Source organism: Euprymna scolopes, chromosome 37, assembly GCF_053919585.1.
Source record: "Euprymna scolopes isolate OS-2025 chromosome 37, ASM5391958v1, whole genome shotgun sequence".
Classification (NCBI taxonomy): domain Eukaryota; kingdom Metazoa; phylum Mollusca; class Cephalopoda; order Sepiida; family Sepiolidae; genus Euprymna; species Euprymna scolopes.
Genome location: NC_136518.1, coordinates 36,110,340 through 36,136,463, shown reverse-complemented (window position 1 = coordinate 36,136,463; position 26,124 = coordinate 36,110,340). Strand labels below are relative to the sequence as shown.

At 32.0% G+C, this 26,124-nt stretch overlaps 1 protein-coding gene across 1 annotated transcript; it reads right to left on the bottom strand.

Annotated features, from left to right (window-relative positions):
* Positions 1-17,275: 17,275 nt before the first annotated feature.
* LOC145261169 (uncharacterized) lies at positions 17,276-17,647 on the bottom strand. The gene has a single exon (XM_080119491.1). The coding sequence runs from the start codon at positions 17,645-17,647 to the stop codon at positions 17,276-17,278; it is 372 nt and encodes a 123-aa protein (XP_079975617.1).
* Between the last annotated feature and the right edge of the window lie 8,477 nt (positions 17,648-26,124).

The window sequence follows — 26,124 nt, the reverse complement described above, 5'->3', positions numbered from 1 at the left end:
TAACACGTTGATTATTGTAAATAACATGTACGTTTTCTTGGAACATAGATATCGTTTTCGAAAACAAATATTGAAAGCGCTATGTTTTATCATTAAATTTTATAAACATTGTCCAACAAAACTAAGCTGCTGGTTTAATTCTACAGTAGATAAACTTATGTTTACATTACGCGACTTATTGATGTCCACCGAACGAGTTACTTTCAGCGATTGTTTGTTTAAAGAAGTCATTTCGAGGGCCGTAACGTCGTACGTTAATCGTGGAGCAGTAGGTTAAAGCCTTTCCATTCTTTGCAACTCCTTCCACAACTTTCGCTGTACGTTTGTTCCTGATTGTGGATAACTTTTGTATTTTTTCACTTTTTTCCACATAAAAGGCTTAGATTACTTTTTTCCATTAGTTTTTAGAAACGCAAATAGGTTTAAAACAAAAATATGTTGTTTTTCCTATTTCACCATTGTTTGTTGCTTAAATAAACCGTTCTGCTTAAAATATTTACTTTAACAGCTTACTTAAAATGGTCACTTTCTTAGATACCGTTTACATTTTTCCGTGGTAAAGTACAGGTGAGTATAGGAATTAAATTCCCTTTAAGAGACACAGGGATTGATAGATTTTTTGCTACCATAACTCCAGTCTTACCAACAAAAAATGCCTTTCCCTGAACTTTACCCTAAACCATACCCTGAAAAATACCCTGAACCGTTCACCAAATTTTGTGACAACCCCACGCCCAGCACAAAATGGGGTGTCTATTCTGAAAGCCATTTTTAACATGAGGAGTTGGGGGTGGCTAACAACAAAAACAACAGCCGTATTTTAAACTTTTATGCGGTGGGAGGATGCTACCATCAGGCAACGCCGGTTAACGGATCCTGCTTATATATATATATATATATATATATATATATATATATATATATATATATATATATATATATATATATATATATGAGAGAGAGAGAGATTTAGAAGGCTATAACAATGCAGGGAATTGCATGTAGTCGGTATTGAGGAAGAAAGACAAAACAAGTAATAATTTATAAATCAATATATATATATATATATATATATATATATATATATATAATGTATATATATATATATATTCAATTATGTTATGTATCAGTATGCCTTACTTGAAGAATCAAACTTTGGCACAGTAGTCCATGGGGGACCTTCTTGTGAAATGGTGGATGTCACAGACCTATTCAAAACATGTTAGATGGAAACATTTGTCTGTAACATACACCATTTGACAAAGAAATGCATCATGGAACAATGTCATGCACAGTAGACCACTGTGCTAAAGTTATATTTTTCAAGTAAGACAGATTGTTACATAACATAATTGAATAAATATAAATATACATACATATATACATATTAATCTATAGATCGTCCTTTGTTTTTTGTTTTTTGTTTTTCTTCCCCAACACCAGCTATATTCCATTCCCTGCATTGTGATAGCCTTCTAAATCTCTTTTATACACCTATCTCACATAATGATCCAAGCAAAGTGCATTTCACTTATGTATATGTTAGTGCGCGCGCGTGTGTGTGTGTGTGTGTGTGTGTGTGTTAAATCTCAAAGTGATCTACTACGTGTGACGGTACTCCATGATATATTTTGATGAAACCTCTTTGTCAAATGGTGAATTTTACAGACAAATTCTTCCATCTATCATGTTTTAATAGGTCTGTAACATCCACCATTTAACAAAGAGGTTTCCCTGTTTGACTCTTCGAATAAGACATACTGATACATAACATAATTGAATATATATTTATATATATATATATATATATTGATTGATTGATTGATTGATTTATAGATTGTCACTTGCTTTTGTCTTTCTTCCTCAACACCGACTACCTTCCATTACCTTCATTGTGATAGCGTTCTACATCTCTCTCTTATATATATATATATATATATATATATATATATATATATATATATATATATATATATATATATATACCTCATGTAAAATAAACCGAGCAGTATCACGCACATTTTACGTGTTTGATGTTTAAAATAAAGAATGTTTGTCGTCATTTATTTCAAGTCAAAAGCAAACTTTCCCAGACTTATCTAAACAAAACATAATTCTTAAGTTACACCATCGATATTTCAAACACCTTATATAAATGTGGCCAGTGATAGTTTAATGCGTAAGGTATTTATATTGTAAACATAAAGTTTCAGTATACTATATACATATTTCGGAGAAGAAAAATATAAGAGAAAAAGTCTTATATCAGAGATAGCATTAAAAATTAAAAATAAAAAAAATAGGATAGGCAGGAAAAGGATAATGAAATGGAAAATAAGTGAAAAAATGGATATCCGGTAAGAAATGAAAACTTACTCTTATAATGTCTTGAAAGGTTTTCTAATGAATTTCAAGCCAATGTGTACATAACTGTGTGTCTATGTCGTTTACTCATGAAAATATGATTTGAATGTGATATGGCAGTAATGGTTGCTTTTTCTTTCTTATTCCACGTAACATAAAATTTACAGCCTTGCCAGATCACGAAGAAATGCAATTCATAATGCGATCAATGGCGCGAAAAAATGATATTTCATATGCATTTTCATCTATGCATCTCGTTGCTCCTTATTGTCAAATAAATCTCACACTCCAAGGTCATCATTCACATTAAAATATTTCTTTTTCCTCAGACGCTCATGTATGTTTGAACCACTTTGCCTATCATCCGAATACCTATTGGTTTGGGGTATCAGAAAAATGGACGCATCAGCTAAATTAACAATTTTTAATGTCGATAGTCGTGTGTTTTACTTAAGTGTTTGTAAGAAATATACAATGTATTTTCAAATGTGCAGACACAATTGTTTGTTATTTGTATGCTTTTTGAAATAAAAGATTTATAATAAATTATTATTATATTATATACTTGTATGTATTTTTTGTGTATTTGTATGTATAGAATTCAATTCTAAACTAATTGTTATGTAGCCATGCAGAGGATGATATAAACGTGTAAATTGTGTCATATTATGCAGTATGCTATGGGGATATATTGCAGTTTGTATATTCATAAAAGTATCATATTTTATAAGAAGAAGAATACAGATGATTCATATCTTTTCTCTTCACTGCTGGGTTCTTTGATAAAACATGCAATGACCAACTCTATAACCGATTGAGACACCTCTCTTTTCTTCTTTCCACAGAACAACACTTTATATTTTTAAAGCAACACTTTATATTATATTTTTTTTAATTTTCAGCTGTCTCAATAGACTTAACAGGGAGTCTGCATTACGTGTCTACATGCTTGTTCTTTCAGCCCCGCTTCCTGGCTTTGAAGCACGTTTGCTCACTTTTGTGACCAAACTCCAACTCGTCAATCTAATTTTCTTGACCTCTTGACCTGTCAGTTCCGTTACGTACTCATCAAAAGCAAACATCTCCAACATTTTAGTTTTTGAGTTTAAAAAATAGGAGGCCTTACTTAAAGAAAAGAGAGTAGCTTATACAAACTTTTTTGTTCAATTTCTACTTTATCACACAACTAAACATCTGGATGTTTGCCCCTCGCTTATACTGTCTAGAAACTGACGTTCCCACATTGTTCGCACAAGAATTATCCATACACACGCATAGTTTTTTGTTAAGCTTTCGCAACATTTCGCACCATTTGCCACATTCTGGTTGTAATGAAATTGAAGGAACATTTTATAATTAATCACGGAAACTTGAATAGTTCAGATCAGCATAGAATTGGTACCAAAATCATGTTTGTATATATATATATATATATATATATATATATATATATATATATATATATATATATATATATATATATATGTTGCATTGTAGGTGGTATTATTGATGATGTACATATATGCGTGTATGTTACGTGAGTTCTTATTTAGTGTTCTTGTTTGTAGAGATAGAGACAGTACTTATATACAAAGAGACATTGAAGAGATATAGAGACAGTCTTAGGAGTGTTCATATTGTTGGGAGATGGAGACATTGGTGAGATATAGACAGGTATATATAAAAAGGGTTGACAGTTCTTATATATATAATAGACATTGAAGAGATACAGAGACAGTGTACATGTTACTACAATAGCCAACGACATGTAATACACAATGAGAGGAGATTTTATATATAGATAGATAGACCGAGGGTTTGACATTTATACTTTTGACAGTTCTGTGAACGGGAGTGTTTCTATAAAATTTATACTTTGAAACATATACTTTCTAACATATTTTTTAGATGATGATTTTATCAAGGTTCTTATAACATAAATGGACAATACCTTTTCTGTTGAATAACAACACGACGACGCAGATACAAAAACACATGATGACGTCCTTTATTTCATGACCGGTCCTAATTTCGCTCGAGGAATTCAAAGTTTCTTTACATGGCTTTTCTTTAACCTTCGCTTCCAAGGTTTGGTGTCAGCAGTCGTTTCTGACCTCTCTCTCTCTCTCTCTCTCTCTCTCTCTATCTATCTATCTATCTATCTATCTCTCGGCTCTTCTCCCCTCTTTCTCCCAGACTGCATCTAAAACTCTACCTATATTAAGAACTCGTCACGTCATCGCATGATTAAACATGTTCTCATCGAGCATGTTGCATTGACATGCGTTACGTTGCAAAACATCCCACACTGACATGACCCCACGAGTTCAGTAACCTATTTTTCGAGTAACTTCTTTACAAAATATGTTTACAATTTCAATTGACGATTAAATTCCTTATTTTAATTTTCACAGAAACAAATTTCATTATTACATTCCTTTTCCAATAATCAGATATGTAACTATTTTGGGTGACCTAAACAATTATGATTCCACATTCCTTATTTTCAATAACATTCTGTATTTATTTTAACTTATGATTGGAATTCTCAATTCCAAATCTAGCTTCGCAAGTTCGAATCCTTGAATATCCTATTTCATGTTTACTCACTTACAAGAACAGGTTTCTGTTATTGTAACACACACACACACACATATATATATATATATATATATATATATATATATATATATATATATATATATATATATATATAGTGAAATCAATGGTAAACTTTGTCGTAATTAATAAAACATGCATGCGTTTAAATCTTTTTAGGCTGTTCTTAATTTTTTAAATTTATTCTAATTAAGCCAACCATGGGGGATGGCATGTTGTTTTTTTCTTTTAATTTCTCGAATCCACTCAACTAGGGATCAACCTATCTTTGACTACTGCACTATCGACAAAAGCAATTTCCATAATTTCAGCTGCGTTGAAAATTTTCCAACCGGACTAATTCTAATCAATTGGATTTAATTTTGGACTTGATTCTTTCTAAAGATTTATTTTCGCCTGCGAATAACCTTTGAAAGAATCTTCATGCAATTTTAAACTATCTCTATTTGTAGAAACTCACAATCAGGCATCAAGCATAAAAATCGCGCGTATAAATCAGCAATATTAAAATGACAACAGTATAATTAACTTGATTTAAACCCCTTGACACATTTCAAACATAAACGATCGAGAAATCCAGTAGAATAGTTAAGCTGACGAAACAAGAGCATGCTAGCTCGTGAAGTAAATAAAGGATCCCGTTTGAAATTGCGTCCAAATTCTCGAGTTCGACAGAAACATTTTCGAGTTCGACAAGATACACCTGAAGGTCAGCGGTTACATCGACCGAAACGTTATGAAAATGACAGTCAAGATGAGAACAGTAGTCTGAAGAATCCAAATAATACGAATAACCAATCTTCATCTAAAAAAATTCAGAAACGTAATAGCTAAGCTGCTGCATCTGAATGTCTAACATATAAACGTTTCTAATGATTCTCTGAACTATCGTTACTTTACTGGTAGGTGTTCGGCAGAACTCTTATTTAAGTTTCCCCATTCACAGCAATAATACAATACTGTGTGCACGCTACCTAGCTGACAGCAATATGGTTGTTTTCAAGGCGAATGTAAAAAAAAATCTTCTTGGGTTACCCGCTTAAATAATTAAATTCTAACAAGTTTCAACTACGGTCACACATTCTCGAAGTGTATGTCTTATCGTTCAACGAACAAACTCATTAACACCTATTCTTTACTGTAACTTTAATAAATAGGGATGAATTAGTATAAAAGTTTTTCGCTTACCTGAGGTTAACACGAGAGATATTTGTTTCACATTCAGATCCAACCAAAAGAAATAAGTTCGAATATTTTGAAACATTTTTCTTTATATTTCTGTTCTCAAATGCTTATATTATGCACCACACAACCTTTTTAAAACACTTCAAAGTAATTAAAATTTGTTGAATTAATTTAATATTCTTAAATTTTCAAAAACATTAATCATAATGTTGCAAAGAGCTTTCACCCCCTTTCGATTTGAATTATATTAAACTCCAGATACCTTTGCATAAATTGTATTAAACCTCAGATACCTTTGCATAAATTGTATTAAACCTCAGATACCTTTGCATAAATTGTATTAAACCTCAGATACCTTTGCATAAATTGTATTAAACCTCAGATACCTTTGCATAAATTGTATTAAACCTCAGATACCTTTGCATAAATTGTATTAAACCTCGGATACTTTTGCATAAATTGTATTAAACCTCTGATACCTTTGCATAAATTGTATTAAACCTCATATACCCTTGCATAAATTGTATTAAACCTCAGATACCTTTGCATAAATTGTATTAAACCTCAGATACCTTTGCATAAATTGTATTAAACCTCAGATACCTTTGCATAAATTGTATTAAACCTCAGATACCTTTGCATAAATTGTATTAAATTTCAGATACGTTTGCATAAATTGTATTAAACGCAAGATACCTTTGCATAAATTCTATTAAACGCAAAACACTTTTTCATAAATTGTATTAAACGGAAGATAGCCAATAATACTCTTCCTTGCAGTTAGAAACTATGTTCCAAAATCTATTATGATCGGTTTATATCTGTATTTGAAATTAGAAAATACTTCTGTCTTCATTAGTTTATCAGAGCTGGGGAGCATGTAGATATTTTGCGCTTGGAGAAAAACAGAGATTCGAGTTACTGCTTTTTTTACTATCAATACGAAAACAACCGCCAGACAAGCTTTCAAATCTGTACATTTAATATCCGCTGTCTCCCCAAAGACTTTAAAAGAATATTTCGTACTTCGAAAGGATATTATACAGATATTAAGTAGAATGAAAGACGGATGGAAGAGGAAATAATTATTGTGTATAAATTAAAGTCACAAAGAATAAACAATAAAATAGTAAATATAGAAATAAGTACAATTAAACGAGATAAAAGATAAAAAAAAATATAGAATAAAATGTAAACGTGCAACTTAAATGGGATTGAGTGTCATTCTGGGACACATATAAGTGAGTGACTTTTGATAGGGCTGGAATGATATATATATATATATATATATATATATATATATATATATTTTTTTTTTTTTTTTTTTTTTTTGATAGGGCTAGCATGATATGTATATTTTGGATATATATATATATATATATATATATATATATATATATATATATATATATATATATAGGTACAAGATTCAATTTTAAACTTATTTATCTTCAAAGTTCACTTTTATAAATTTTACAAAGTAAGGTATAAAAATTTAATTTCAATTGAATAAAAAATTACTTTGGATTTATTTTATGTAATGTACATTCTGTTGCACTTTTTAAAAGAAATCACTGAAAATTTTATATCTATATCATTAATTGCTAGATGAAAGATAATATTTTTAAATGCACTAAAACGTACATTACATAAAATAAATCCAAATAAGTTTTTGACTCAATTTGAATTAATGTTTTATACTTTACTTTGTAAAATTTATAAAAGTGCACTTTGAAGATAAATAAATTTCAAATTGAATCTTGTACCTTTATTTTTAAAGCCTATAGTAAAAACATTTTGTTTAACTATTTTCATGACTTGAATGAAACGCTTTTCTAACTTGTATCTTATCTCTTTAAGATTATATTTTAAACTCTCCTTCTCTCTATTTCAGTTTGTATTTCTCCTCACACAAAAACTCATTTTTGCAACACCCTGTTTGTATTATTACAGGTATGAATATTCTCTCTGTTTCAGTTTGTATTTCTCCTCACACCACAACTCATTTTTTGCAACCCCCTCTTTGTAATACAGGTCTGAATAATGAGAAAATCTGAATTTTTTAACAAAAACTTAAAAATAACTTTTTTAGAGTAAATATTTTTAAACTTCTTTATGAATAGAAAATCTTTAAAATTTAATAAGGAACATATTTCATATAGGTTTCATTAAAAAAATATTCAGTATATAACGAGAAAAATAGAGATGAAAATTTCAAAAGGAGTGTATAACTAGTTACGGTCAATAATAGTCCTCGCCAGCGAAAGTCTTTGTTATTGTTATTCTTTCTATCATTATTATTATTTTAAAAAAATTATGTCCTGCTCTTTCGAGCGAGGACTAATATATATATATATATATATATATATATATATATATATATATATATATATATATATATATATATATATATATATGCTCCCTATCTTAGGTTGAGCATTTGGGAGGTGATATACAAATTGCCATTAGCGTATGAAGCAATGCTCTTTGTGTAAACAAATTGAGCTTAGGTACTTTGAACAATGTCAAAACATTGTTAATTCACTGCCCGCATAGAAGCAGCCGTATAGTACAACGGTTAGAAGCTCCGACTATCGCTTGAGCAATCGGGTTTCGATCCTGGTATATTTAGGAGGTATTTTTCATTCAAGCAAATATATTATGAATATTAAATCAGCAAGTTCGTGGGCATTGTTGCTAACAGTGTTTGCTGATTGCAATACTCGAATTTTTAATCGACATGTCATCGACTTTATATATTTACCTAACCATCACCTAACGCGGTTTAATGTATTTAATTTCGATCCTTCCCACTTATACTTCCTCAACACCTGCAGATGATTCGTGAACGAATCAAAAGCGCTCGTGACAGCAACAATTTCGATTTTGATATAAAAAAGATTATACGGAAAATCGAAAAATTAAAAAAAAATCATAAATTAAAGTGTCTCCATTGCATTTAATAATGTATGCTTGAATATATATGTGTGTGTGTATGTGTGTGTGTGTGTGTGTGTGTGTGTGTGTGTGTGTGTGTGTGTGTGTGTTTTGATTATGAATAGCTTTCAGGAATTCTTGAAAATAGCAGTACTTGCGGTCAAAAGAGAAAAGAATTGAGGCAACAAATTATAAAGGATATTAAGCCCGAATAAAATAGAGATTGACAATTATGAACTGATGAGTTAAGAATACGTTTCAAATAGGCTTGCCTCTACATGAATAGTGCTTTGGTGTCAATGGAAAATGATGAGATAGCTTGTGTACGACATATGATTAAACAATGAGAAAAGCTTACTAGAACTAACTGTAAATATGAAGGGGGTGTAATAAAGTTATTTGTCCGCGGAGATTAGTATTTGTTTTGATTTTGTTGATATATTATCACTGCTGATGACTAACTAAAGCAAAAAATATATGATATACGGTATACATATATATATATATACATATATATATATATATATATATATATATATATATACCATATATTATATGATAAAAGAACATAACTCTCCCCCCTCCAATCTTAGAAAGGTAATCGTTGACAACATAAAAATTATACAACATGAAAATAATATTAATAAATTAAAAAATTCTTGAAGCGCATATATTAGAACCTTTCAGCCTACTCTAAATGATATTGCATTCGAGAAAAGCAGTAACGTTCTAAAATGTCTTGCGTAATTCCTAGTGGACGGACTTCGTTAATAATGTCAACGAACTTGCTGATTTTAACACTCGAATCTTTAATCGACCTATATTTTTAATCGACTTTTCATCGACTCTATATATTTTAACTTCTCACCTAACGCCGTTTACTGTATATTTTAGTTTTCACTTTTAATTATCAGTTTCGCTCCTTCGCACTTTTACTTCTTTTACACCTGAAGATGATTCGTGGACGAATCGAAAGCGCTCGTGACAGCAACAACTATGGAACTGTTATTAATATTTTTGATGTTGATACAAAGAAGATTATACTGAAAATCGAAAAATTATCGATTATTGATAAAATCCGATGAAAGAAGGAAAACACGATTTTGACCAAATTTAACACCTTGTACAGCCTAACATCACAAGTGCATTTGAGAAGTTTTATCACCACACAAACAGAAAGACTCGGCATATAAAATAATCAGTAAGTTCTTTGATATGACAGGAGAAAAAGAATATTTCTGTTTAGAGCACAACTGAACAATGATACTCAACTTTTGCATTTTAAACTTTAATTCAAGCTGTTGTATATAAAATAATTTATTAAATCGACAGTAGGTTCTCTACGGTGCAATGTTGACTACAATGTATTGTAGACTAAGTCACCGCGGGAAAGCATGTGAAGCTTCCTCCCTGTGCACTGCGTTAGGTTCCCAACTAGAGGAGGCAAGTAATCGATTCGATTGAAAAATGTGCGATTTCACCGAATTCGATGGCAATAAAAATATAGATGTGTGAAACATTCGTTGATCATTATTCAATTTCAGGTAACGGAACTATTTTTTCAAATCTGCTTCCTAAAGATAAGTACAAGCAAGGTGCTTAGTTGAAGCATCTGGTTAATTCGTTCGCGAATTTTGCACTAAATAATGCGTGGTCAGTATCTTGAAGAGGTAGACGAACTGTGACTAAATATATTTAAAACAAACTGCGTATTCTCAAATGAACTTGACTGGAGTTTGTCTTGTAGACATTTAATGACAAATATAACCTTATCTGTCAAACGAAATAACATTCAAACAAATATCTTCTGAAAAAAGCCGTTGATCAGTCGAGCAGCGATAAGTTTTGAAAGAAACAGAGAATGACCTTTTACCATAGCTGAATTTCAAAAGCCATAGAATGAGTATAAGATCATTTCGGTGACATACGACGATCAATCAAAGCAGAATGATCAGTTCAGGTGTAAGAAACACATATGCTATATTACTGTGTGTGTGTAAATGATTCATTTCTAACCAGACGATTATAATATTAATGAATTTTGAGCATAATTTTGTTAGACGTGAAGAGTTTACATATTATATTTTGCTTTAGAAATAATGAAAAACGAAATGAAAGCGTTCTATGAATGCTCAGGTACTTCCGATTTTTTAATTTTTTACAATAGATATTAGTCATGAATTAATAAATATTCACAAATGTTACTTTGAGGTGTAAGAAATTCTGCAGAAATAAACATGCCTTTTATTGGACGGTTTCTCCGCCCACGCATTTGTTTTAACCAATCAGATTGCATGTTATAACTGGCTGCCGAGAATGTTCTTTGGCGCCAATATTCCTTTTCAGATCAAAATCCAGAAATATGTCAAGTAGGTCACACTTGGAATTCTCACTAAATTTCAGGAAGACGTCGAGTTGGACACACGTGGATTCTGACTCGAATCCAAGAAGACGCAGGATGGAACAGACTGGATTTCTCACTCGTATCGAGGCAACGCAATTACTTCGAAACGTTTTAAATGCTCAAATGTGGAGCGGAACTTTATTATTGCAATTACCAATGCTCTCAAGTAGGGTGAACTTTTATTTGCATGTTTGTGCTTCAATTTAATGTCTGTCAAGACAAATTTAAGGTCTACTGTTTGACCCGCCATTGTCCGCAATTGGACAGTTTTCTACATGGACGCCTCTTGTATGTCCTGCTAGCAGCCCGACTTGGAGGTCAACACAACAAATCCAACCTGCGCGTTTCTTCGTCAGCAGGAATTTCAACCCAGCCTTCATCGAAGATGAACTATTATTCTCTTCGAGACTGTTACCAGCCCAAAATGGCAGATAGCTGAAGATGACGAATCTTTTGCAACTATGGATTCTTTTTTACTTTAATAAAATTTACGTTGAAGTTTCAAGGTGAGCTTGTTGTAATTTCTGTTTGGTTTTCTTCCATTCTGCCAAGGGCAAAAACCTTGTGAGAGAAATCTCACATCGTGTTTTTTTGTTTTTTGTTTTTTGTTTGGTTGGGGTTTTTTTGGCAAAAGTTTGCAGTTTTTCTCCCCCCCCCCTCCTTTCTAATCGTTTTTTTTTTTTTTTTTTTTGCAAAAGGAAGGTTTTTTCTTCTTTCCCCCTTTCGAAGTCGTTTTTTTTTTTATATATAAGTGAGCTTCCCCCCTCTCTTCGTTTTTTTTCTTGCAAGAGTCACGTTGCTTTATAATTGTAGCTAAATTCTCATATCATTAACTTGCAGTAAATGTCAACGTTTCTTTTGTCGGACTGTTGATTTTTTTTTATTGAAGCGTTCGTAAATTTGTAAATTGTAAAAAAAAGAAAAAAACACTATCCATCTTATTAAATTGTAATGGTTAACAAAGACCATATCCTTATATTAAATAAATAAATAAATAAATAAATATTGTCCATCTATTTGAATTGTAATTGATAAAAAAACAACGTCATCTTATTAAATTGAAAAAAAAAGTCATTCTTAAATCGTAACTTGAAAATAAGACATCTTTTTTTTCTTCCTTCATTATTCTAATTCTTTGAAGATATTCAATTATCAAAATAAAAAATCTTTTTATTAGTTGTGATTTAAAGTGTTGTCTGTTGCTTACATATTGTGCTGGAGAATTTGTTTTTTTTATGCAAATTTAGTCCACCAAATTATTTTCGGCTTAGTGAAGGGCTCTCACGGTTACGTCCCTTGCACCATTAAATTTATATCGTCGCCTTAATCAGATTTTATCAGCCGGTTTGGGGTTTTTTAGACATTTTTTCCTTCTCGACGACTATAGTTTTACGTTAAAATAGTAATTTGTAGTTCGCACCTTTTTTATTATTCCATGTGGGAACGGCCATTTTGATTTTTGTTGGTTGGGTTATCAAGCATCATGTCTCATTTGAATTTGCTTTCTCGAATAGAAGCAAAGAAATTTCGCATAACATCTACCCTAATTTGGATGGATGAAAGATTAGATGAGAAAATTAAAAAGAATTTTTCTCTGGATATTCAGAAATGGATGTCCGAACTGGACGATTTATTCGACCAGTTAATTTTAAAATCCTCAGTTGAGGATAGATTCAATATTTGTCGTGGTTCGACTGAATTTATGGCAAAAGTTAGGGAAAACTTGGCCTGTTTCAAGCCTGGCCAGGGAAGGTCAAAAGCTATTGTTCCTATGAAAATAGAGTTAGAATGTCCTCTATTCAGTGGGGACCTCACTTCAAATAAATTCGAATTTCGTAGCTTCCTTAGGAAATTTTAATTTTGTACTTCTAATTTAGATGACGCGGATAAATTACTATTATTAAAGGCTAAATTGACGGGAAAGGCATTCAATCTCGTATCCAATTTAGATATAAACCCCGAAAATTACGAACAGGCCCTTGCTTGTTTGAAGGGGAGATTTTTACATCCGTCTTTAATCATTAATCAAATGTTTGAGGATATTATTTCTCGACCAGAGCAATTTTTATCGATTAAAGATCTTAAAATTTTTCTCGGGTCCGTTAAGCTCGAATTGACCGAGATGGACAAGTCTTTTGGAACCCATTTTGTTTTTTTTTTCGGATAATTCTACATCTGGAATTATGGTTGCGCACATTCTGTTCGCTAAATTTCCGAACAGCGTGCGCAGAGAACTAATGAACAAATCTAACGAACGTTTCACCTCTCTTTCTTCCAGCATACCGTACACTTTCGACATTTTGGATATATTGATGGCATCACAATTAGTTATGCCGAGACAGGAAAATAGCGCGCCAAATATGTTAGCTTCTTCTTCAGATTCAAAATCCAATATGGCGAAGATTTCCAAGCCTAAACAGATTTTTCAAAAAAAGAGTAATAATAACTCTAAGTCTCTCGTTAATAATGACGAGATTAATAAATTTTGTAAATTATGTAGGGTTACTGATCACCCGACTAAAATTTATCGAGACTTTGACTAAAAAATTATAAGAGACAAAGAACTCACATTATGTATCATGTGCCTCGGTAAGCACTCTAAGATTGGTTGCAAGTGGATAAAGGGTTTTTCCTTATCCTTGCGCCGTTTGTGGTTTTAAGAACATAATAGAAAATTATGTGCATCAAAAGTCCCAAATCCTTTGTGGGACGTACATCATTATCGGGACAGGAAAAATGTATATTTCCTGTACTCAAAATATCAATGAAGGCGAAAGGGAGCCCAGTCTAGTTTTAGTCCTTTGGATACGGGTGGCCAGAAATACTTCTTTTCTGGAGTAATTCTAAACCGTTTAAGTCCCGGGAAAAAAATAAAACCAGGAATGGTGGAAATGCCTGTTAATACTCTTATGGGGACTAATTCTTTAAAACTTAGGGAGTTGGAAGTGTCTCTTAAATTGGGACATCAGCGTTCCTTTCCTTTTTCTGCCTTATTTGCAGATGATTTGAAGTTAAAATTTCAGATGTACAAATTTGATGAGATCACGTCAAAGTTGACTAAAGAGGGTTTTCGTGTTTGTCCTGGATACTCTGAATTGAATGGGTCTGCTATCCAGTGCATAATTGGCCTGGACCTTATTCCACGGATAGATAATATCTGGTTAATTAAATGTTTGGGAGGTTCTGCATGGAAACTCCACAAGCACATAATTCCCTTCGGTGAGGGGTCTAAATTTTTTAATTCCAATGCAAAAGTTAAGGAAGAGTTACCGGCCTTTGATCAAGTGCAAAATGCATTACTCTGTCTTAACGACAATAACAACAAAAAATCGTAACATGTTCTCGGATGAAGCTGATTCAAACGAGAGTCGTTTACTAATTAAAATATCTGATTTCTCCACATTAACTAAGGCGATTAATGTCTTAGAAAAAGTTTTTAGATTCGGTGACAAAATACGACACTGAAAGATTGACACCGTTAAAAGAGCTAAATTGTTGTTTTTTTTCTCATATGCAAAATGTAGCTTCCTCTCGGGATAGGCTTATTTAAAGCAACCCAGAAATAAAGTTGCACCCCAAGGGTGACGGCCATTGGTTTATTTTTGGATAAGGATGGACTGACGCATTCACAACTATCAACATGCCCCTTTTTTTTAATTATGAAATAAAATAGCCTATTTGAAACAGTAAACAGGCATTTCTTTTTAGTTTGGGAAAATTTTTGCAAAGTAAATCGTTTAATTGATCTGTCAAAGATACAGAGTTACTTTAAATGAAAGATAGATATAAATTAAACGACAGTCATTTGGAAGAAAAAGGGTGTACGCTTGAAACACAAAATGACACACACTATCGTATTGATATATAGAGTATATAGAAGATAGCGGTTTCCGTGTAAATTACATGAAATGATATTTTCAATACTAATTATCTTGTTCCTAACTTGTACAAGTTTGGATAAAATGTGATAAGATTGCAGTTGAATATATAATTTAAAAGATGAATAATACATGAAATAATTTACAAAACTTCTTTATATACAATATTTCTAGTGGAGGTTGTTCCTTTTCTCTGGCCATGAGTAGATTTATTCTGAGGACAAATTTTCACTTTTACACTGTTCATAGACCTTGCTCGTGAGAAGCCTATATAAAGGTGTCCATGAGTAAAGCAAGGTTGGGGTAGATAGATCCCAAATTTATCGAATGTCTGTCCTTGAGCTTTATTAATGGTTATTGAATATGATAGGCGGACGGGAAATTGAGTCCTGTGCAGAACAAATGGAATATTTGCGTCACTGGGATTAAGTTTAATTCTTGGAATTAAAACTCGTGCCTGAGCATTAGATCCACTTATGATTGAAGCTAGAATACTGTGGTTATGAAGCTCCACTACTTCTAAACGTGTTCCATTGCATATTCCTTGCGTTAATGACAGGTTGCGAAGCAGAATAATAATAGATCCAACTTTTAGGTGGAGACGATGAGGAAGCATCCCCGAAGGCGTAAGTGAATTTATGAATTCTATCGGATAATTATTGGCTTCCATTTCATTGCCTGCTGAAACTGAATCTGTACTTAGAAATGTTTTGCTCTCAGTTGGTAGTCTTCGTAGAATATCTTCATTAACTTCCAAACAATCTGCATTTTTTGTTAATAAAATAACTCTATTTTTAATATCGCCTTGTGCACAATTATCAAATATGTTTGATACTAAAGAGTCATTGCATACACATTGTTTTGGAATATCGATCGTGTCATGAGAAATATTATCAAGTGAACTATGAACTCGACCATTTCCAATTTGTAATAGCCATTGTGAAAAAACTTGTTCGTTTTCATAAGTCTTCATATTCTGAGAGAGCTTTTGTTGATGAAAATGGTGCCACATTGGAGACTTTTTTAGGCATACATCCAATACTGCAGCAGGTGGGGCTCTAGGAAACACAGGCGGAATTTGCCTGAAGTCTTCTCCTAATATGATGACTTTACCACCAAATATACTATTATTGTTAGTAATATCCTGTAAACAATTATCAATGGCATTCAATGCATATCGAGGGATCATTGACACCTCATCACTAATGAAAACTTTCACCTGCCTGAGAACATTTGCTTGGTCAGAATTATGTAGAATATTGCATGCAAATGTCTCCGTCAAAGGAAAAGGAAATTTGAAGATACTGTGAAACGTTTTTCCATTTTTCAATAAAGTTGCTGCAATACCTGTCCAAGCAGAAGTAATAACAACCACATTTTGAGTCATAGAAAAGTTTTACCAGAACCGCCGAGTGCATCCAGATAAAACCATCCGTGCTTAATCTCTAATCCTCTATCTATTGCACTTACAGCGTTAATGACACTATCAAATACATTTCTTTGCCCAATATTTAGTACTTCAGGATTAACTTCTTGAATTTTTTCCACATATTGAATGACAGGAAAGCCATTGATTGGTTCTGGTAGACCAAGCATCGCACTATTCATGTCATTTTCATTCACAATCATGTTTATGTGATGCAGAGCGATATTTTCTGCAATATTTTTATTATATTGGCAAAAAAGGTCCTCTATCATAAGGGGTTTGTTATCATTCCATAATTGTAAAGCATTTTATGGTGTATTGAATAAACAAATCATTGCAAACATATTAAGAAGCTGTCATGGCATTTGATATACAGCTGCATCACTCAAAGCCATTTGTAGTTCGTTGTCATCTTCAAGTAGTTGTAATCGAATACAGACATCCTTAAAGGTCGGCAATTCTTCACCTCCTAAAGTTTTTCAAGTCATCAAAAGAAGTTGCACCTGGTACATGAAGAAGAAGCATCCTTAAATGGAATTTCTCAGCATTTCTAGGATTGGCAGAGTACAATCTTGTTACAATCTGTCGGTGACGTTGTCTTCTGGTCCAGGTGTTACTTTGCTTGTTGAATACATAATATTCAAGGATATCAATATAAAGGTGGGCTCTTGCATCCACGTCACTTTGCTTAAGTTTGAACCATGCAGTTAATTGCGTGTCGCGTCCTTCTGCACGGGTATCAGTCTGCCTTTGTTCACCTGGCCTATAATAAACTTGTTGCTGATCAGGTAAATGGAGCGCCAGTCGATAAACTGTGTGTGATTGTCCATACATTTTATATTCTGACAAACACCAAAATGCTCCAGGCAGGGATACGTATCTACACGAAATATATTGCTTAATTTCATTATATTCATGTTCCTTAGTTTCATTGTTATTTATATTCATTTCCATCATTGCATAATCATATCCTTTATAAACATATTTGAAAAGATATTTCACACATTTTGCCGAGATACAAACTTCTACATTAATGTGAGCATCATATTTTCTGAGCAAATGTTTATTATATGGTACTACAAACCTGAAGTCAACCTCATCTACACCCACTCTAATAAACTCTCCATTATCTCTGCGTCTATATAAAGGATATCCAGAAACATTTGTAATAGTCTCCTTCTAATACATAGGAAATTTATTCTGACACTCTCCCTCTACCATACAGATTGAGTTGGGATTAAATGTACCGCAGGATCCATGAATCATGAGTTTTTTCACTAATTGTCTCAATTTTGGATCATGTTCTGATGGTAATTCAGCTGAAACAATATTATCAATTTGTTCTTTAGTTCTAATTTTATCTTCTGCACGCAGCATGATTAGCATGGGATAATGTGGTATACCTCGTTTCTGAAATTCAATTACATGTATCGCAGCAATAGGTACCCCAAGTACATGTCTGTCCTTTTTGTCAATCATTAATTCATTGAGATGTTGTTTAAAAACTCGTGCCAACAAATCAGGTCTGTTCTGTGCAGTTTCATGCGGTTGTAGGTTTTCGATTACTTCTAGGCATTTTGGATTGCAAGTATGTTATAAATAAATCAGACCTTCCATATTTTCAAACTATTGCCATTGCGTCTTGATAGCATTGTTGCATATTTCGTGGGCTCCCTGTAAAGGATGATGGTAAAATGACTGGTATTCGAGGATCTTCAGTTCCATTGTGTCTTGCAAGGTGATCCATCAAGCCAGAATACATTGCAACTCTTAGTTGTGCTTGATTTTCTGCAATGAATTTCAAACGACAACTTTCTACTTTAACATAAACATCAACTATATATTGCTGAAATAGTTTTCTACCACTGTGTGTTGGACTGAAGCCACCTCTTATCGATAGACGATATGCATATAATTCCTGCATGGAAACCTTGTTACGAACTCTAGTTTGCCTATTTACTACATGAGGAATGTTTACATGCCATCCAAATTCACCATGAGGAAAGAGACGAGGGTAAATCCTTGCGTCGAGATGGCAAGAGAGGTAAGATATCCTCTCCTTCTGTTGTCCTTCTGGATACACTATAATGTCACGATGGACAGGAGGTGCTCCATTATTACCGACACATATTACTGCAACTTCATCATTTGTTGGATTATTATATCTCCTCGCATCAGGGCCGGCAATAAACTGCATGGTTATTTTTCTGGGGGGAACATTTTGTAATGAAGCCCTCTGTAGCTCTTCAAGTTCGACATATTTTATATGCCCCTACATAAGGATTATCAACACATTGCTTGAGATATTTTTTCGAAAACTGAATATAAGCAATAAGAATTTTGATTAACATTTAACCTCAGATGTAATGCTTCATTTGTCTCAATTATATAGAGCTGTCAGTATTTTTTTTCTTCATTTTCATTTAGATGTAAATTTGTTGCATAATGATATCCTTGTATATATTTGTCCTTGCAATCGAAAACAATATGGACCATGTCCTGGGGGTGGCTTCACTGCAGCGCTGAAAGAAGCAAAGGCAAAGGAGAAGTTATAATTCCTAATGTTTTTTCTAAAGTTGGTTGAATCCCTGTCATTTCCTTCAAACAATTCCCTTAGAATGACCGAATATTCTAACAGGGGCTCAAGTGAAACTTTTCCATTATGACAGCAATTCAGAGACTCTCCCTGAAATCGGAGACTCTGACAGTGTTCACAAATAACATTCATTGGACCAATATAGAATCTATCAGGATTTATAAATTGAACACCATTTGCATTATTTCTTCCTATATTATTTCTAGTTCTCATATTTTCAAGGTTCATCAGTCGTTCTCCTTCAGTCGTCATTTCTTCTAACTCTCATCTGTTGCCTGTTGATGCTTCGTTGCTCTTGTCTTTCTTCTTCATCCATTGCGTATCGTCTTGTTCGCAACCGTTCTCTTGCTTGAGTGTTATACAATTCTCTTTCTTCTTCATTCATTTGAGTCATGCTTCTCTGCATTGTTTCTCTACTACGATTATTATATGCATTTTTCTCCTCTTCGCTCATTTGACTCCTTGTTCTTCACATTTGTTCTCTGTTTTTATTTCGTTGGGCTTGTCTTCCATCTGCCGTGAACTGATCCCGCCTCCTGTTATGTCGTTCTCTGGCTGCTTGTCTTCGCTGCCTTCTTCGTTCGTCCATATTGAAGGTAAACAACCACGGTAGGTGAAAATTATTAAAACAAACTTCAACAGGAAATGGTAATAAGTGTAATAAGTATGTAGTGTAAAAACTAATTCTCTGTCAGCGATAAAAAAAATTTAAAATTTGACCAAAGTCCGTGAACCAAATCCAAGATGACCTTAATCGTCTGCTGAAAAAACCGTCAACTCGATTACCTAAAAAAAAAAAGTGAATCGCCGGAACATGAAATAAAAAACGCATCATATAAAATAGAAAGTTTGAGAAACAACTATAAAAATATATTATTGAAAACACTGTGTTAAGAAAAATAATTTATTTAGAAAAAACAACTGTTATGTTACTGATTTTTTTGTGTTTACATTTAATGTTTTTATTAAAATATTTCATGTACCAAAAACAGTTTTTCATGAAACTATTTTAGTTAAAATAATGTGGTAATAAAACTAATTTATTTAGAAAAAAGTGCTGTCATTTAATATCTATATTTTGTTTAGGTTTAATGATTTTATAAAAAATATTTTTATGTACAAAACCAGTTCGTTTCGCTTATAACGTGTCGCTTTTTTAGTTAGTAACGTCAAGGCTTTTCATGAAGGTCGAGGTTTCATAACGTTGTAGTAGTAGCAATAATATTTTAACGAAAACATCAGTGTCTCTCTCTCTCTTTCTCTCTCTCTCTCTCTCTCTCTCTCTCTCTCTCTCTCTCGCTATATATCCATACATTAATTTAATGTCCGTAGTATGTTATCACCTTCTATTCTTCTTTTTAATAAATAGGATCTCCCGATTGAATAATGTAAATATTTTATGTACCAAAAACAGTTTTTTATGAAATTATTTTAGTTAAATAATGTTGTAATAAAATAATTTATTTAGAAAAATGAACCGTCATTTAACATATATTTTTTTTAGATTTAATGTTTTTATAAAATATTTTATCTACAAAACAGGTTTCGTTTCGCTAATAATGTGCCGCTTTTTTGGTTTGTAACGTCAATGCTTTTCATGAAAGTTGAGGTTTCATAACGTTGTAGTAGGAGCAATAATATATTAACGAAAACATCAGCGTCTCTCTCTGTCTTTCTCTCTATCTATCTATCTATCTATCTCTATGTCTCTCTGTAAACAATAAACAAATATAAAAAAATAAACAATGAACAAAAAAACAAATAACTGCTCAATTTTTGTCCCCGCCGGCCGAGAGATTTGTTATCATTTTTTTACTACGGAATAACTTAAAAATCAATTATTTCTTAACAAATTTTGAAAGATAAAATCCTAAATTTTATAGAATTAAAAACAAATATAGCGGTGAGAACATGCTAATCGAATGCAACCTCGAGCATTCGTAAATGTGTATTCCGAAATTAAATGTCTATTCCAGAATTAAATCTCAACCAATCAAATTTGTCGGAAAGCGTGACACACAAAAGAACACACACGCTATCGTATAAATGATAATAATAATAATAATAATAATGATAATAATGATAATAATAATAATAAATATACAATTGTACTTCAATAAGGGTAGAATTAAAAATTACAAGATTTGAGTTTCATAATGCTAACAAGTTAAAGTTAAAATATTTGATTGAAACATTTAGTGGTGGTAATAAGTTGATAAGAAACTTTAGTAGAAAATGAGGAAGTCATTGAAATTAAGAATAATAAAGCTGAGGTGGGTATCTGCTAGGGGTTAGAAGAGTTAAAAACAACAGTAGAATAAGAACAATAAAGGGGCAAAAAATAGAAGGAGGTATAAAGAATAGTAAGGGTTCTAAAAGAAGAATAGTTAGAGGTGTGTGTTATGGATGGAAAAATTGCAGCCAATTATAGTAGATGGTTATAGAAAGACAGGCGAGGTATGTAACAAAGTCCACTTTACTTATTACATGTAAAAAACTCATTATATAGTTCATTGTAATGCAAACAGAAGATATAAATAAAAAATCTTAAAATTATCAAAGGATATCAAAATCGATAAGATGTATTATAAATACCATCTTCTTATCGATTTTGATATCCTAGAGATTTCATTTTTATATTTAGAAGCTTATATCTATTAGTATATAGAGATTTCATTTTTATATTTAGAAGCTTATATCTGTTAGTATATAAATGCGCATATGCATGTGAGTATATGTTTAAATGTAAGTTTTATGTATACATATGTCTGTGTTCACCCATTTTTTTATCTTCCCTTTATATATTTCGTTTAAGGACCAGACTTCTTCAGTGTAACCCAAACTCTATTACGTCGCCTGAGAAAGACTTGTTATTCCTGTCCGACCAGTTGTCTGAAACATTAGCATGTTCAGTGTAGCGACTATGTAATATTTGTCTATATAAATAAAAAGAATATATGTTGTATCAACAGACGCCCAGTTTACATATGATATTATAAATCATACAAATTTCGAATTTATTATCATCGAAGAAATTCTTTATTGATTATTATATTTACCCAGTATATGATTTTATACGTTAAAAAGTACTTGCCATCAGTTGGAATCGAAACACAAAACATTCAACACTCCAGCCTTCTTCATTAAAGTCTGAGCTATCGCTAGATTGACAAAATGACTAAAAAATTAGAAAACTTCAGGCTAAAAATGTACGAATGCCAAAGTCGAGTGTTTTTTTTATTATCTTGTAACCTTAGCAGCTATTCTACAATCTAAAAATCAACTCGAAAATGTCTCCAAGGTCCAAATACCTTATATATCAAGTCTGTAGACCAAATATAGAGGGGTTTTGTAGGGACTTTTCACGCACACAGAGACAAGGTCACTTATCTCCCTTTCGTGCTTTTGTTCTCTCTGTTTCACTTGTTACTTCTCTTTTCTCAACAACAGTGAATTAGTAGCAACAGTAGTCGCTGAAGCAACGTGGTTTCTATGGAAACAAGTCATAGAAAACGTCGCTCACCTCCTTACATAGTTTTACGATTTTGAACATCAGAAAATTTATCATAACTTTTGTTTGCTAAATAAATTTTTTTTACTAATATAGCTGAGGTGAACTATAAACTGTAATAATTGTTGGAAATTGGGTCAAAAAATAAGTGAGCGGTGAAGCTTTAAAACAGTTCTAAATGACTAAAACTGCCACTTAATCATATATTCGGTATATGGCAAACAATTATATATGTATAATTCAAACACAATAGTGTTTGAATTATACATATATAATTGTTTGCCATATACCGAATTTTACTGGGTTTGTATAATTCAGTAAATTTTCATATTCCAATAAGTTTTAAGCCAAAAAAAAGATGACTTAAATTGTAAGCTACAAAATTATCATATTTCATAATTGAGCATTCATATGCTGTATTAACAAAACCAAGGCTTCAAAAAAAGAATTGATAGCAATAAAAAGTGTATTCCATTGTTAGTTACAATTGTTTCAAGACTAATTGGACAAATTCAAACATTATAGCATTTGAAAATTTTTACATAACCAGCCTCTTTTCAGACTTATAGAATAAAAAAACAATTTAACAATGGAACAATATGTAAAGACATTTCCCTTAAAGGAAATAAAGCATGCGAAAACATTTATCCCCGACGCATCTTTGTCAGGAGCTTATTTAAATATTTAAATAAGCTCCTGACAATGCGTCCGGAATAAATGTTTTAGCAGGTGAAAATATTTATTTCTTTTAAGGGAAATGTATTTACATATTGTTCTATTGTTAAAGTGTTTTTTATTCAATAATTCTGAAGAGAGGCTGGTTATGTGAAAATTTTCAAACGCTATAATGTTTGAATTTGTTCAATTAGTTTTAAAACAATTGTAACTAATAATGAAATACACTTTTTGGTATTATCAATTCTTTTTTTTTTAAGTCTTGGTTTTGTTAATACAGTATATATATATATATATATATATATATATATATATATATATATGGAGAGAGAGAGAAAGAGTGTGAGAAATAGATAGATATTAAACATGTGTGTTAGAACGCTTTCATCTTAAATTCTCTGCAATTATGTACAATGTAGAATCCATGCATAGAATGAATTAAACGTAATATTTAAATTAAACCAATCATCGTCGTCGTCATCGTCGTCGTGAGTAGCCCTGCCGGTTAACAGCGTTGGTAGCCAATATGGGCGGCTATCCCTAGTCCGAAACAATTAAAATTTTGACAATAATCCCGTCCAAACGATCAAGTTGTCCATCAAAATGCGTCTTGGTCCACCTCGCTTTTCCAATCCTGGCATTCTACCAGTCAATACCAAACGTTCTATGCCTCTTTGACGGTAATTATGTCCTTAGAAAGTCATTTGTCTTTTCATGATAGTTTTCCATCAGCAATCCTTTAGTGCATTCACATCTAGTCCATATTTCCTCGTTAAAAATGTGATCTTTCCAAATGAGGCGTTACGTTTGTCTCAAAAACCACATTTTCTGCGTTATTAATGCGTTTCTGCATTTTGGGGAAGATAGTCCAGCTTTCACAACCATATAACAACATTGACCAAACATAGACCAAACATACGTCTCAAGAATGCGTTGTCTAATAGTGTGATGGTATTAGAGCATAATATTGAGTTAAATTTGATAAATGCTTTTTATTTATTCTGAGTAATACGTGATCTTCTTTACACACCATGATCGTCCTACAGATGTAATTCATGATCCAAGGTAACTGAATTTATCCACCTGAGCAACTGACATGGCTCCAATTGTTAAATCATACGTAGGTATGACTTCCTCGCCAGATATCACCAAACTAAAAGTCTTCTTTGCATTAAGGTTCAAACCAAACTTTTCTCATTTATTACTATTCCTAGAAGTTTCTAGAGATCTTTTTTAACCATCTAATAAGAATCCATAAAAATGAACAATTAATTAATGAACGCTCGTTTTTTACAAGAATATCATAATTAGTTCACCTTCATGAAGTCGCTCGCATATCTGTTACTGAGTATATTAAGAAATTCGTTTTAATATTTTTAATAGAAGAAATAGGCTTTTAATATCAATGTCAAAGCTAATAAAAAAAATCACCTATTGAGATTGAATGATGATTAACGAATATTGCACACTCCTATATTTTTATTGTCATCGAAATCCGCGAAATCGCCTGGCAGAAAGCTTCACATGCAGTAAATTAGTCCAAAGTATATGTTATTCTACATTGCACTCTAGAGAACCTACTGTTTCTTTTGTGACATTTTTATATGAACTTCTGTCCAATTATCGAAAAAATACATTAAGAAATATGCGTGCGGGATTTTAACCTAGAGACCACATCATGAAAGAAAAACACGTAAATTTTCAAGTCTAATAAAATTCTTTGCAGGTAATGAAAAAAAATAAGAAATTTACGTGTGGAGTTTGAACCGACAGATCACGTCATGCAAAAAAAAAAGAACACGCTATCAACTTACCACAGTAGAATATTCACGGTTCATTGTTGCTAAGCGACAACGTAGGAAAAATTGCTTTACCAATGATAGATGAATTAAAATAACGGTTTCTGTTGTCGATTATCGATAATTATCGGCGGTATTCTGAGACAAAATTGACTAAGATCATTCCCAGGCTTATACAATAAAGTTCTGTAAATTTTACAGAAAATCTGTTCAGCCGTTTCGAAGTCTATAAAGAAAGAACTCACGCACACGGACAAAGTTGCATTTATTTATATATATATATATATATATATATATATATATATATATATATATATATATATATACTATCAGTATTATAAGTGTTCATAAATGCATAAGTATTGTATAAGCAATGTGGTTTTATTGTTGTCATGATGAGTGTTTGTTTTGATTAGTTAATCAAAGAAAAAAACATTTTGGTAAGTTAATAAATTTGTATTTGTATGAATAAATGTTATTTAAAGTGTTAACTAAAGTCAAGTTAATGAAAAAAATGGAAGAACTATTTTAAAATATAAAAAATGTGAAGTTGTACTTATACTGTAATTGAGGTACTACCGCCTGTGAATTCTTGATTTCTGAAAGTAGATTGTCCAATTGTATCAATAAACGTCTTTCCAATTAACGGAGAAACATTAAGATATACATTGTCAAACAAAATAAAAGGAAGAAAGAAAGAGAAAACACGTGTAATGGTCGTGTGTGCGTC